This window comes from Tyto alba, unplaced genomic scaffold, assembly GCF_018691265.1.
Source record: "Tyto alba isolate M040663 unplaced genomic scaffold, T.alba_DEE_v4.0 Super-Scaffold_40, whole genome shotgun sequence".
NCBI lineage: Eukaryota > Metazoa > Chordata > Aves > Strigiformes > Tytonidae > Tyto > Tyto alba.
This window is the reverse complement of record NW_024881316.1, coordinates 44,436,427-44,451,051: the sequence shown is the minus strand read 5'-3', so window position 1 is coordinate 44,451,051 and position 14,625 is coordinate 44,436,427. Positions and strand designations below refer to the sequence as shown.

General features: G+C 41.9%; 1 protein-coding gene across 3 annotated transcripts in view; it reads right to left on the bottom strand.

Annotated features, from left to right (window-relative positions):
• Positions 1-45: 45 nt before the first annotated feature.
• Positions 46-14,625, bottom strand: part of RCAN2 (regulator of calcineurin 2) — a 94,635-nt gene continuing 80,055 nt past the window's right edge. For all 3 annotated transcript variants that reach the window (XM_042802965.1, XM_042802964.1, XM_042802966.1), the window contains one exon: positions 46-8,140. In XM_042802965.1, the coding sequence (XP_042658899.1) occupies positions 7,980-8,140 (161 nt within the window). In that variant the 3' untranslated portion in view covers positions 46-7,979. The remainder of the gene's footprint in view (positions 8,141-14,625) is intronic.

Sequence of the window (14,625 nt, the reverse complement as noted above, 5' to 3'; positions counted from 1 at the left end):
CTGCTTAGAACTGTTATAAAATGAAAACAAGGCATGGACAAGGAGTTTGCTAATTCCACGAAAATGTTTAATACCATAATAGATTTTCACTGAAATACAGAGCTAATGTGAATATTTGTACAAAATACGTGGTTAAAAATAGTATTGATTTATAATATATACAGATATGTCACATCTGTGTCAGAAATGCAGACACCTGAATGAAAACATGAGTAATGTTTTTAAATCTACAACATACATGAAATATTTCTGCAGCTACCCACAGTAGGACAACTTGCCAAATTGACACCGAAGGATTCGTCAGTCATTACAGATGGCATTTCTTTCAGAAGTTTCTGAACAAGAACTCTGCTCTAAAATGGATTCAAAACATTTACCTTCATTAACCAAATAGTGAAGAGAACACATTTGTGTGACACTAACGTAGACACAACTTTCTCATACTAGATAAATGATCAGTTGCAATAATTTGTTAAAACAAGGCTGATTTTCAGGTGTAGAATAATAGAGAAGTTTAATCCTTCTTGCTGGGATATTCTTATTCAGGTGTGTGAAGAAGCTCCTGACTCAGGGACAGCAAATGGGCCCTTTTTAATACAGCTCTCAATTACGTGGATTTAAATCCTCAAATCTGTCTTAAGGTTCTGACTATCTTAGTTTTTCATTAACTGTGAGGCTGCTCACACTTTACAGCTTTCCCACTAACATGTCCCCACTTCTAGGCTTTGCAGCTATTGCATCAGTACACAATCCTATATTGAAAGGATCCGTGGATGACTCTTACTGTAGCCCCAGAATCTCTGTGTAGCGACTGAACAAACTGACAAAAGGGAAGAAACAGATCAAGGCTATTTTTTAATGCTTTCTGAGCATCTCTGCAGTGGAGGCATTCAAGGTTCTTGACCTTCTGTTGGGAGTGCTGCTGCTGTTCCACCTCTAACAGTGCAAGCTTCCCCCCCCTCCAAGCCAAAGCAAATATACTCGACACTTCAAATAGACATGTGGGAAAGAGCTTTTACAACATTTCCTCCCTTGTAATTTTACCCCTGAATGCCACAGTCTACATGTATTTTAAAAAAAAAGCACAGCTCACGTTAGAAGAAACATCTTTTAAGAGGAGCCTAGAATATTCGAAAGCTGCTGTACTCCCCCCAGAAGATATAATAAAACAGGAAAAATAGTGTTTGGTTTTGGGGATATTTTTTTATTTATTTTGTTTTGCTAGCATAACTAGTTATTCAAGAGCACTGCATGAGGATGAGTATAAAAGAGGGTCTGTCTGGCATTTTAATCCATACCTGCTTTTGTTTTTGGTAAAACAGAACTACATATGATTTCTTAGGCAGAGGGGAATCAAGGAAATGCAAAGGTCTTTGTGGTACAATGTTTACCACTAAAGAAGGAACAAAAATAAATTTAGTAAAGGTTCTTTAGAGGATGTGATCTGAAAGCACTGTGACTTTAATCAGGATATCCACAATAACCTCTTAAATCCACTCATCCATAGAAAGCTTGTCCCAGCTCCCCAGATCCGTGACAGACACTGCCTTCACTTCAAGCAAGCTGTTCCAGTACGTCTATCTGTAACACCACCAAACTGGCTACAGATCTCATCACTGGGCACTGGGACACTGGAGGACCCGACTCCTGTGAGGTGCTGGATCCATCTGAAGAAGCTGGGCCAGTCATCAGGGAGTGTTGGTAACTACAGACCCAGTTGCAGAGCTGGAGTCTGCTCTGCACTTTCCCACACGTCCATCTTAAATCACTGCTTCTCTGCTTTGATTGTAACTCTTTAGGACAAAAAAAAAAAAACAATAAAAGAGGCTGTGCAAGGAACAGCAACAGCCAGACTATCAAAGAGCTTCAGCTGTCAGTAAAGGCAAGCACCACAGAAGCCTCAGGCCCCTGCTGCAGCTGGAGGAAATACTTTTAACTCCCATTATTCAGTATCAAGCAGGGTTAGGTTGCACATTATCACTTGCATGCACCAGTGCCCAGTATAAATAAATATTACCTATTTGTGTGTATGAATTAAGTGTGTACTGAGGTTATACGCATACAGAGGGCCGTGCCCTCTACCACAGACCAGTCTGAGATCCTCTGGGCCACACAGCAATCTACCAGCCACAACTGAAGCCTCGAAGCTCGTTTTCCAGTGCTGTGTCCAAGAGCCACAGTCAGCTGTAGGTAATGCCACAGGTGAAGGACCTTACTGTAGTTGGAGGAAGCTCATTTACTGCTCAACAGTGAAGAATAAATCAGGACTCCTATAGTGCATTTTAACCTCCAAAGTGCTCTGTAAGAAGATGACTATTACTATTTTTTCTAATCAAAACACAGATGCTAAGGCCCGTCTTTTCAGAAGGAATCAGTGAGCTCAGAACTTACACTTCCAACGAGACTTCTTAAGCGGATCTGATTTTCAGAATCATGAACAATCAATCATCCTTTGAGAAATGAAGTCTTTTATGCCAGGCACCCAGAAAAAAAAAAAAAAAATTTCCAAATGCAGATCTGAATGATCAAATATCAGAATTTCACAAGACAGTTAATCAGCAAACTCATCTCCTGGTTTCCAATCCTTTGCAAGATCCAGTGAAAATTGACACAAGAGACTACAAACAGTTTCAATGTTTGTAATAATTACCATCAATAGAACTTCTCCCCCAGCCTGGATGGCAGCTGGATGCCATGTTCCTTACTCAGGCACTCATGCCCACTTCATTTACCCATTATAAAAGCACAGTAAGAACCACATCAGCTGTCAGGGATGAGCTTTTGCAACCAGAGATTGCACTCGATTCTTTTTTGCATACACTGAGCCAAAGCCACGGCAAACCCGTGCACGTTCACGTCACTGTGAAACTACAGCAGTTTAAGATGGATCACGGCGTACCCTGCCAATGAGAGGACTATTTTTCCCCCCCTAATTTCTATTGAAACAGTTTGGCCTATGTCATACAATAAGCATTTTCAGTTCTACCAGTTAAGAGAGCAGTGCTATTACCACACTAGTCAGTTTATTAATATAGCTTCTCTTTAAATGTTGCTTTTCAAAATGCCAACGCAAGCAGAACACAAAAATAGTTTGCCATATTTATTTTTTAAACTAAGCTCTGAATTATACAAGTGTAAAAGTGATTAATTAGCCAATAGCTTTTTAATACTCCTATAAAATATGACAGAATATTTCAAAAATATGTACAATATAATGGAAACGCTAGCATAATCTGTCACAGTGCTCAGACATACCACTGTAATCGAGTCTTGCAAGATGGTTCAATCCGTCACTCTGTACAAAGAAGTTTCTTTTTGCAGAAAGCTTTTTTGCTGTTGCTGAATGGGAAGAAGGAGGGGGGAAAGACCAAAATAAAACCAACCCAGCCCTCCCCCCCCCAATTTAGGATCAAATAAATGTTAAACAATTTATCCACGGGGCACATTTTTATAACATAAAACACTTTACGATAAATAAGTCTGTAGTCTTGTTATGGCTGAGGAAGGGATGCTCTTGCCACGTTTTCTTGCTGAAAACAAAGTGTACTTGAGTGTGTATGTATGTTAGGAAGGGGGGGGTTGTACTACCTTGTCTTAATTACAAAAATCAAGGCCACAGAAATTCTTTGTTCTTTTGTTCTGAAAGAGCAGATTCAAAAATACCCTTTCTCTGCGCGTTGTAAATGTTTTCATGCTTTTAACTGTACTTAGGAAGTCATTAAAATTTTGATTTCATATCTGAAGAGGTCAGGAAGGACAAGCAGGCAGTGGGCAACAGAAACAGCAACTGTACTCCCCTGACTTCCTTCTTGAATTTCCGAGCAGCGCCAGGATCAATGTCCACCCAAGAGAAGGGCCCAGGGCATCGCCACCAGCCGCTCTCACGGGCTCCTGCTTTGCAAAGGAAATTAAAAGATTGTTGTCTATGTCACTGTGCATCAGAAGCTGTAGCGTAACACCGAGATTTCATTCTTATTTATAGTCTCACAACATGAGAGAATTTACTTCAGCACTGAAGCCACCCTGGGAAAAGCACACGTCAGAGGGACTGAGCTCACAGACACTACACAGAAGAAAATTCCCACTGAAGTAGGGGCTCTGCCTGTGAATTACTGAATTAAATAGGACAGTTACTCTTCCAGATGGTCAGCACTTGCTGAAAGAAGCCTTTCTTCCATGCCAGGCAAGAGCCAGCCTTTAGCAAAATACCAGGCTCTCCTTAGAGTCACAAATGCTGTTACTTTTATGTTAGGGACGTTATTCCATAATACCTGAAACATTTTTCTATGATGACCATTATTTTATCATGTAAAGGTGATATATGAGCTTTGATCAGAGTTACAAAGGGCTGCTTTGAGTTTTCAGGTTTGTAGTTGCGTTTCTATTTCTGTGCTTTAACCAATGAGCCATGTTCCATGCCCTCCTGGGTATTACTATATTGTTTTACAAAGACAAAGAATAGTATTTGAATGGGGCCTGTTTTTACATCTGTCTGAAAACGCACTTTGAGGAAAGAACATTTAAGATCCAATGCTTTAATTTGCAGTATAGTTTTACATCATTTGAGGCCAAAGGCTGTATGTAGTCTACAACCAATCTCTCCAAAAATTGAGTACATGGATACAAGGACTAGATTCAGCCTCCATCCCTTTTGCATGTAAAAAAATCCAGAGTATCAGCTTTGATCGGAGATGATCTCTGATCGCTTACATCAGTTGAGGATATGGCCAGTAATTTCCTCTGTACAGCATATATCAACAAATCTTACATGTTTAAATCTTACTCTCCCTGTTCATACTTGTCTAAAACCTACAGATCTTAGCGTTTTCAAAAAAGACAGTAGTGTTATTCCTAAAATATTGGAGGTGGCCTGTGACGGCGTTTTCAACAGGAACATCAGGTTATAGTCCTAGGGCAGTGAGTGACAATTTATTTAAACCCATTCTAAACGCATCACTGAAAAAATAAAGTGAAAACTGTAAGGAGTTACTTTACAACAACTATACACAGATATCATAAGGATACTAAAGCCCCATTTTTTGTTCAGTCTCTGCTGTATTTAATGTGCTTCTATTAGTGTAACACATGCACGATCATGTCCATAATGCAGTAAGAGGTATCACATTATAGATATATGCTAAGTAAAGTGCTACATCTCAACAGGAATATTAGGGGGCTGTGGTGGTCAGAGAACGAATTAGGAGAATGGCAAATCCTCATTCTCTGAACGGCCTCACCATGCACGCTGCGAACGGCATCTCTTCTCCTCACCAACAAGCAACATGCTTTTCTGCCTGGAAGTGCAGCAGAGCCAATACCCCAGCAAGGGGGACCTGATGCTGCTGGAGCGCGTAGCCTCACTGCTAATTGAGGGTGGAATGGTGTTAAGAAATGTTTAGCTTAAATAAGTTTTAAATAGAATGAATCGCTTAGACTGGTACTGTTGTGTGCGTTAGTCTGCTGTTCACTCACTTAGCATGAGTAGCTAGATTTGCCGAAGCTTTAGGCCACGAGCTGTAAACTTTCAGCTAGCTTTGCAGAACTTGTACTGAACTTGTATCTATTCAAGCAAGACAAGGCCTTCAGAGCCAGCGCAAACCAGATGAGGGTGCGACCCTCAACAGCAGCTACAACTGAACAAGGTAACAGCAAAGGACTCCAACACGGAGTCAGGAGGCGTGAGGCCAGAGTCACTATTGGAGCGGGAAAGGGTGGATGCGGAGTCTGTAAGGGTGTCATTGGCCAGGGATTTCTTTGTTTGGGGCTCCGGAGGCACCCAGCTCAAGCTGATCCTGCTGCTGGACCACTCTTGAATTACTTATTTTTTTATGAGATTCGATGCCAGAGGCTCTGCTTCAGGAAAGGTAGGATTCGAACTACAGAGCGGCTATCACCAGACGCCTGGCCCACACTGCGCTGCTTTAACCTTCGGATCCTCTCACCTCTAAACATCCCACTGCCAGCCTCGGGTGAGTTCACTTGGAATTTTTAGAGCAGGAGGCATCGAAGGGTGAGTGTTAAAATTCCCTGAGCAGATCTGGTGAAGATACTGCAGTGGGTTTGAGCCCCTCTCAAGCTTTTGCCAAGAAAGGTTGGACCAGATGATTCTTGAGCTCCCTTCCAACATGGTGTTCTATGATTCTCTCAGTATCAGAGTGGGTTTAAGTCCCTCTACATATTGGGGTGGGTTTGAGTCCCTCCCCTGCTGACTTATTTTTACAGGATTTGGTGTCTGAGACTCTGCTTCAGGAACCCTAGGGTTCGAGCTGCGGTGTGACTAACACTGGATGCCCGGACCGAACTGTACTTCTTTAACAATGGAACCCTCCCTCAGAAACCAGATCATTAGGTTTTATGACAAAAAATATCTTGACTACAGAACGCAAGCTGACTTCAGATCCTAGAGTGAGCTTCCAAGATGTATTTACTTATTGTAACTTTTAAAGGATTTTAAACCATGGAATCTCTCTGTGCCACTTTATAGTCACTTTTGGGAGTACAGCTGCAGCTAATTAGCTTAAAAATCCCACCGTATCTTACACATATGCTCAGTTTTCTGCAGTATGAATTTCAGTGGAACTACTCATGTGCATAAATTAAGCGCATGCTTAAATATATGCAAAATCTGAGCTCAAATGTCTAGAAAATATGTTCTCAAAATGACAAGTACGCATAGAAAAAATCATCATGGAAGGTCTGCCAGACAGGGAATCCAGTATCTGTCTGCTGTCAGCCATGATGAAAACACAGAACAATTTTTGTAACCCAGTATACATTGCAAGTGAAAGAAACATGCAGGACAGAGTTAAAAAGGGGGATTTGATCGCATGCAGTCTAATTTCAAGTGTGTAATTATGGTCCTGTTCTCTTTGGCCTAAAAAAAAAAAAAAAAAAGAGAGAAAAAAAAGAACAGCAAAAGAACCCCAACTAACGTCTCCTCACCTCCACAAACCCAAACTGCATACAGCTCAAAAAGGGCTTTAAAGCACAGGAAGTGGGGAGGGAAAAGGTCTGAGTAGTAAAGATGTATGAGTAGTTACTACCAGTTCAGGGCTAATCAACACACCACTAGGAAAGCATTCAGCCTGCATCATTACTAGATCATACAGCTATGACAGAGAGCAATGAATCCCGTCTTAAACAAGCAGTCAGCTTCCTTTTCTTCCTCAAACTCAGAGAGAAGTACCACTCATGCCTTCATGGAAGATAAAATGACAATCCATATTGATATTCTGGCTCCCTCCTCCTTAGAGAGGAGGACTGAAAAGACACCAAACCCTCCAGCAAGCTGCTGCCTCGCCCCTCAGCCCAGAGAGCTCTGTCTCACAGCCCTGCCACCATCAAGGGCCAGTGTACTCTACAGCTGTTGGTGGAAGAGGGTATTTTTCTGTTGTTCCTAAAAGTGTTGCAAAGATAGTATTCCTTACAGAAAATTCCAGGGGAATGAAAAAAATCACCAAGCTGCTAGCAGATTAAAAACAACACACATACCCTCCTCCTTAAAACAAAACAAAACAAAAAAAAAACCAAAAAAACAAAAAGGGGAAGACTAAGGTCTGCTGGGGAAGTGAGGTCAGAGGAGCAGGCTGCTTGATGAAGGGCAGTAGCAAGTATTCTGGGAGTCTGAATATCAGCCCTGATATCGGCTTAATTGCCCACCCTGAACAATCTCTCTGGTAGCGGTGTTTCAGCATGCAATTTATAGCTGTGAAAACATCCTCAGCCTGAAATCTTCCCTTGTTTCTTCAGCCTTGTTTTGTCCTTTCCAGAAAAATCTATTAGTTGGTGTGTGATATGGTTACATATACAAAGATCTTTTTCCTAGCCCTTTTATTACATAGGCTTGATTACTGTGGAGGGATTTCAATGAGTTTAATGTCCTGGTACTCAAAAGGCATTGGCTGCCTTTTGACAAAACAAAGCAAACAAAAACCAAGAGCTGTGCTGGAGGAGAGACGTGCTGCTTCTGCCGGAGAGGCTCAGTTAGATACGGGAGGTGGCAGACCAGGGCGTCGGGTTTGAATGATTTTTGGCTTTGGAGAATTCTTTGGGTCCTCGTCTTCTTCCAGGTCGCTGTCGCAGACATGCACTACCACACTGGGAGTGGACTCTGTTCCTGCATGCAGCTCATATTTTTCTCCTGGAAGCAGAGAAAAATAGTTAGATGAAAAGGTGAGAGACCTGAGTAGCAGCGCAGCCCGTAGGACTCTTGGGCTGCAGAATCCTCCGGCACCCGGATCTGGCAGATGCGTGTGTGCTGCTCCTCCAATACCAGTGAGGGCAAGTGTGGCTGGACTGCATCAGCTGTCACAACAGATTCTGGGGATCCTGCCCCTGGGGTCTGTAAGGCAAATAAAATACCCTGGTGTCTATAATGGTGTTTTGCACCAATAGCAGTGGCCAACTGCACTGAAAAAATCCCCATAAAGTATGAAGAGGAGACAGAGCACAGAAGTTCATGGTTAAGAAGAGGGACTGGAATCCAACTTCTCAAAGGTTTGGTCTGAAGTCATGTCACAACTGTTGGGTTGGGGCTATTCTTTTTTGTCTTCGTTGGTTTCTTTCAGTCTACCATGGCTCCAGTCCCATTTAAAGTCCACCAGATTCTGCAACTTGTCACCTCCAGACAGACATCAATACGTGGCCCCATTGCTCCAAAAATAAAAAAATACATATATCTGGTCCAGATGGATTTTAAGATTCAAAGCTCTTTAGCTGAGGCTGTAACAAATTCTGTCTCTACAAATGAGATTACACGGTACAATCTATAAATGCTCACTACCAGGCTAAGCACTTAAACAGTACATTGGATTTTCTAACTATGTGCATTCCTTATTTAAGTCTCCACCCAGTACTCCTGTGAGGAAGATGAATATGGCTTAGGTGGTTACCTGCAAGAGCCCACAAGCAAACAAAGGCAAATCAGGATCAGACACTGAACCTTTCTTCCTGCATCCAGTTCGCTGACACTTCATGTGTTTTGGATTATACACAGGATGTAAGTAGGTAAAGGCTACTAAATTGCAAGGAATTAAGACTGTAAATAAAAAAATGTCTCCAAGGTGACATTTCTGACAGAATGACTTGGTCTTTCAGAAGTGACAAACACCTATTTGCAGAACTAAAAACTAGAAGCCATTCCAGATGATGTGCTGTTCCCCTTTGGACTATTTGTCATCACTCTCATCTCCAAGACCCACAAGCCACAGTTAAATTAAAATAGGCTTACAGTGACCACATGTGCACCTGATCGCTTGGATATTTTTTGTTTGTTTGGTTGGTTTTTTTTGTTTGTTTGGTTTTTTTTGTTTGTTTGGGTTTTTTTGTTTGTTTGGTTTTTTTTGTTTGTTTGGGTTTTTTTGTTGTTTTTTTTTTTTTTTTTTGCATAAGACTGCTCCCGAACCACTGCATACTGCCTGCCAAATATTCTGAGATGAGGAAGGTGAGGTGCCAATGTACCCAGCTGACCTGTATTTGTGGTGCAGCAGCTCCTCGATGCCTGCATCACAGGCAGAACCCAGCAGTGCTAGGTGATGCACGATGAAAGTGAAATGGCAGTCCCTACCTCAAAGCACCTGTGGTTTGCTTGTGTTACTAATTTGGATTTTTATTTATTAGCAACTTTGTGGCAGAGTAATTCATGTGAGGAAGGGGCTGCCCGTTTGGCCCTGCATTAGCACATGCAGTTCTCGGACTGTGCTCACACGCTATTCGTGCTGACAAATTCTTGGTCCTAATAAGACTGGGTGGCTTGCGACTAGAGGACATGCTGCATTTTTGCCTAAAAAATAAGAGACAACTAGTGAATAATAGCTGTAAGTCAGGCATCTTGCTGTGAGAAATGTTTTACTGCTGTGATACCATTAATGTTGACATTTAACTGCTCTATTTTTGGCAAGCTTTCCTCTGAATCCAAATTGAGCAAAGCATTACAGGTCTTGCTGATAGGCTAAAATATAAAAAGAGAAATAGCTTGGTTGTGCTGCATTGAGAAATTATATGGTTTTTCTTTGCCTATTTTCCCTGCGGGCTTCAGCTAATTTCTCAGCTATGGGCTGACGTCAATGCTGCCAACCGGCACTGAAGGCTACATTGGTCACTGTCAGCTACAAGCAGCTCTGCAGTGCTGCACACACACAACGCTGGGCCCCCTCCTCGTACACCAGCACCATGAAGTAAATCAGATTCACTGCCCTCTTAAAAGGTAATAATCCCAGTTCAAACGCCACATTCTTTCACTGTTCAAATCCTTTCCAGAAGGACTCTGGGAAAGAGCAGTGGAAATAAGTACAGACACAGGGAAAAAAAATATTCAGATGCCTCTGGCACAAGTAACTGCAACAGCAATTAATGTCACTTTGCAAATCAAAATGGGATGCGCTCATAAATAAGGTTTTTAAGGCATACGGTTATTTCTGAGCATAAATGAGCCGCAGACTCAGTTCTGTACTCACGATTATTCATGCCTGCACAACTGTGGCTCAGACTGAAGAAAACCTTTTTATGGCTGAGCTAAGAATGAGACAGCAGCGATGGGACTTTTATATAGCTGTATCTTGTTCCTAAATGTAACTGTTGTTTGTGGAAAAATACTAAGGTAATAAGTACAAAATAAAAATCCAATAAATACAGCCAGATTACCCCTCCCCTTCTGTTTTTTTTTTTTTTTTTTGCGTTTTTTTCTTTCCTCTTAACCAATACCTCCAATGTTTAAAAAAAATTAAAAAAAGTAAAGCTACAGCAGTTAAGCTACTGGAGTAATGGTTGAATCACTGCAATCAAGTTGTGTTTACAAAATATAGGTTGTCCCAAGCTAAGAGTAGCAAGTTGAGTTAGTATAGTGAAGACTCACCAGCTTCTTAGTAGTTAATATCAGTCAGGCATTTCCCCAGTGAGCTCATGCAGTTCCCTCTGATGCTGCCTCCTTTGCATTCTCAGGCCCTACATTGCCCCAAGCTCCTGCTTCCCCCACTTGCCTGGAGCCCTCTAACAGGCTAAGCCAAGAGATTCTTGAAGAGAGGTATCTTTCTCCTCCAGCAGTCTTTGGGCTATCTCTATCCCTTAATAATAAATTGTTTAAATATTCACATAAGCTGAGATAACAGTGGAAGCTCACATAAATTTACTCAGAAAAATATTAAAAAATTTATTAAATATGCTCAAACATCTGCCTTCAGGACATAATGCAAAGAAGAATTTAGCCGTGGCACCTCCACCACATAGGTTCATCAGAAAACGTTCCTAATAAACCCTTGAAAATAGCAGTGAAGTCCCTCTTTTCATTTGCTTTGCATAAAAAAAAACCCAGGAATTTTAAGTTTCACCATTCAGCAATAGGCCTAGCTGCTTTTATGTCAATTGGCACTAACTTTTGTGACCACATTAACCACAAGCAAACCCACAGCCTCAGGTGATGCAAGAAAGATGACCCCAAGAACAGCCCAAAAGCAACTTATGATATTTCAAGAATTGAAAGTAACACCATGTGATTTTCTATCCCTGTGTGAATCGGTACTATGACGTTTCGTTGATGGTGCATCTCTTGTCTAATGAGGCACTTTTGTCCAGCAAAGCATATGTTCATATGCTAAATTAATAATGAAGAAATGGCAATAATACTGTGCAGCCACCTCCTCCCTGATTCTGACTCACGATGAAAGGTTAATGGGTTCAGAGCTGTCCATTCCATGTTAAATATGTCATTAGCATCATAGAAAGACCTTCCACTTACCGTCCCTTCATCCAAGTGCTTTTCAAATAATATATTGCAAGTAACGGGTGGCACATGTTTGTGCCAGAAGAGATACAACCCGTCCCATCCAATATCTCTACTGCATGGATCTGCCATATGCAAAATGGAGGAGTTGCTTTCTGGAAGTCCATTACTGATGTTGCAGGAGAAGGGCACCCTCCTCTCCTGGCTGGCAGAACACGGCAGAGGGAAAGCTTCCTACCCCCAGCAGCTCTCCTGTACCTTGCCCCACGTCAGGGGCGGGAAGGGCAGAAGCAGCCACAGAACAGAGGGGAGAGGAAGGACAGAGATGAAAAATTTTATGTGTCACCCATCTGCCTGCCCTTCCACCCCATTTTAATGCTCTCTGGAAGTCATATGAAATTTTTAGTATTTCCTTTGAGTCAGCAAGAACAAACATGAGTTTGAAAACACCTGGAAATAGAAAAGTTGCTGTGCAAGACATGGTTTGAAATCCCTGTGTGCAGCATTTACTGGACAGGGTCCTGCTCTTCGCCCTTTTTCCCCTTCCCTGTGCACGGGTGAGCCAAACCCAGGGCAGAGCAGGGGCAAGAGCTGTGCATCCTCCTCAAGAAGCCTGGCTAGAGCATGGCAGGAACAGCTACATCTTAATTGCTCAGGGACAAAAATGAAACCCCGACCCAGCCCCTCCTCTGACCACTAATCGTTCACTGAGCCAGCACCAAGTGGCACAGACTGCTGCAGGCTCTCCTTTGTGTCCCAAGAGTTTCCACTGCAGACCCAAAAGCCATCACGTGTGACACTTCAGAATGGTGCTTTCCTAATGTGAAAAATGTATTTCACATGACCTGGAGTGTCGCCTGAGGGCATTTAGGAGGTGCAAAGCCTGCTGGAATGCTGATGAAGGACTAGGAAGTGTGGAGAGAACTGAAATGGGTACAAATTTGTCTATATGGGCTACTGGAGATGGTGCCCAACCTGCGCCGGTTTTCAAATAGTGCCTGAAATTGTGGAGGCAAGTGCTAACTGATGGAGGGAAAAATTGCACACGGAGCAGTTAAGCACTCAGGACCCTGACCTATATTGTGTGTTTCTGTACAGTGCAGATCTCATGATCTGTGAATCAAAGCCATGGGAGAAAGGCAACTGCTGAGTGGGCAACAGGCGGGGGCTGAGATTGGCAAGGGGAGGCAGGGTGGCCCCTGGGATCCTGGGGAGAGGCACTCTGAGGAGGGCAGACTTAGACAGTGAGGGAGTACAGAGCGGCCTGCTGAGAAGAAATTAGGGTAACAGGTTTGAAAGAGGGAATGGAAGAAGGAGAGAAGAAAATGCAGGCTGGGCGTAGAGATAGGGAGGGGGTAGAACTGCTTTCCAGAAAAGTAAGGACTTCCTCTAGTGCCAGGAAGATGGTGATGGTTTGTAAACTGCTGCACTTTAAAAATGGCAGAGCAAACATAGCTGCCTTTTCTTTGAGAGGAGCAGCTCTCCTGTATATACCTAGCCTAGATCTGGAGATTCCCCCTCTCCCCCTTACAAACATTTCTCATATAAAATTATTTCCTGTATTGCTCAGTGGGATGAAACTAAGACCTTATAAAAAGTTATGCAAAAGACATGAGGGCCTAGACTAGACAACAGTTTGGTACGTCGCAAGAGTTCCTGTAGGAGTTAGGTCCAGAGATTAATGATCACACTTCTTTATTTGCAATATATTGAAAAAACTGTAGGCTGGTGGTCAGAATCAGGCAGAGTCACAGCTGCTGGCTCTGACTGGTCTACAGCATTCTGTTCATGCCTCATTTAAAGCTCAATTTCTGCATCTGCAGCAAGTGAGACTATACATCAATCAACCAGAAACTTACTTAAACATGCCATGGTCTTCTCTAAGAAGTAAATGCACACTTCCTGATCACAGTTTAATGTCAAAGGACCAAAAGCCAGCTTCTTTTTGCGCACAGCAAAAAAGAAATTTTTTCTGTTAGGTATCTGAGATGCCAGACAGTCACTGCTGTAGCCACAAAGCTTAAAAAAAACCCAAACAAACAAACGAAAAAAAAACCACCCAAAAAAACAACAATCAAACAAACAAAAAAACACCCCAAAACACAAAAACCAAAACCCTAACCCAAAACTGAGCTTGGAAAAAGAAAACACACAGCAAAAGTTAACTAGCTTCTGGTTTGTTCATTTTACTCTGGAGCAAATCTGCCAGCCATTGTGTTTAGGGACAGTTTCAGTCTCTAATTTTGTGGCTATGATGATTATGGCAGTGAACTCTGAAAGGAGATGACCTGTATCCATGGAATGGGAAAGTAGCGTGGGTCTGTGTCCAAGTGGTGTATCTTACATTCCCAGTGAAGTAGGTCAGTAAAACTCATCTTGTACTGAGGACATACAAAAAATCCTGTTCACAATTTACATGTTCAAATAAGTTTTCCTGGTCCTCAGATATTAATATTAATATTACCAAATTAGAGTATTTAATAAGCAAAGATTCCTCACGAGTTAAAGACATAGAAGTCAGGCTCTCACATTCAGAATTCTGTAAACAACTGTGCCAGTGAGTATTTTTTGATAGCTGATAAGGCATAGTTACAGTTTTTAATTGTGTTTTTTGAATGAAAAAAATATCTAACTTCGCTGAGGTTAACAGTGTTAATTGATGTACAGCAGTATGCTTTACTGATGTGATACACCAAGAAATGAGTTTTGGTGGGATTTGTTTCTCAATGAAATTCTAAACATAGTAAATGCACAACTGAGAACTGCAACACTATTTTAAAACCTCCACTGCAGTTAACTAAAATTGATCTCTCTAACAAGTGCTAAAAATAGAAAGAAGGGAGCACACAATGACTTTTCATATTGCTCCCTGCAGGCTCCTTAAATACGGGTGAATATGACCTTCACGC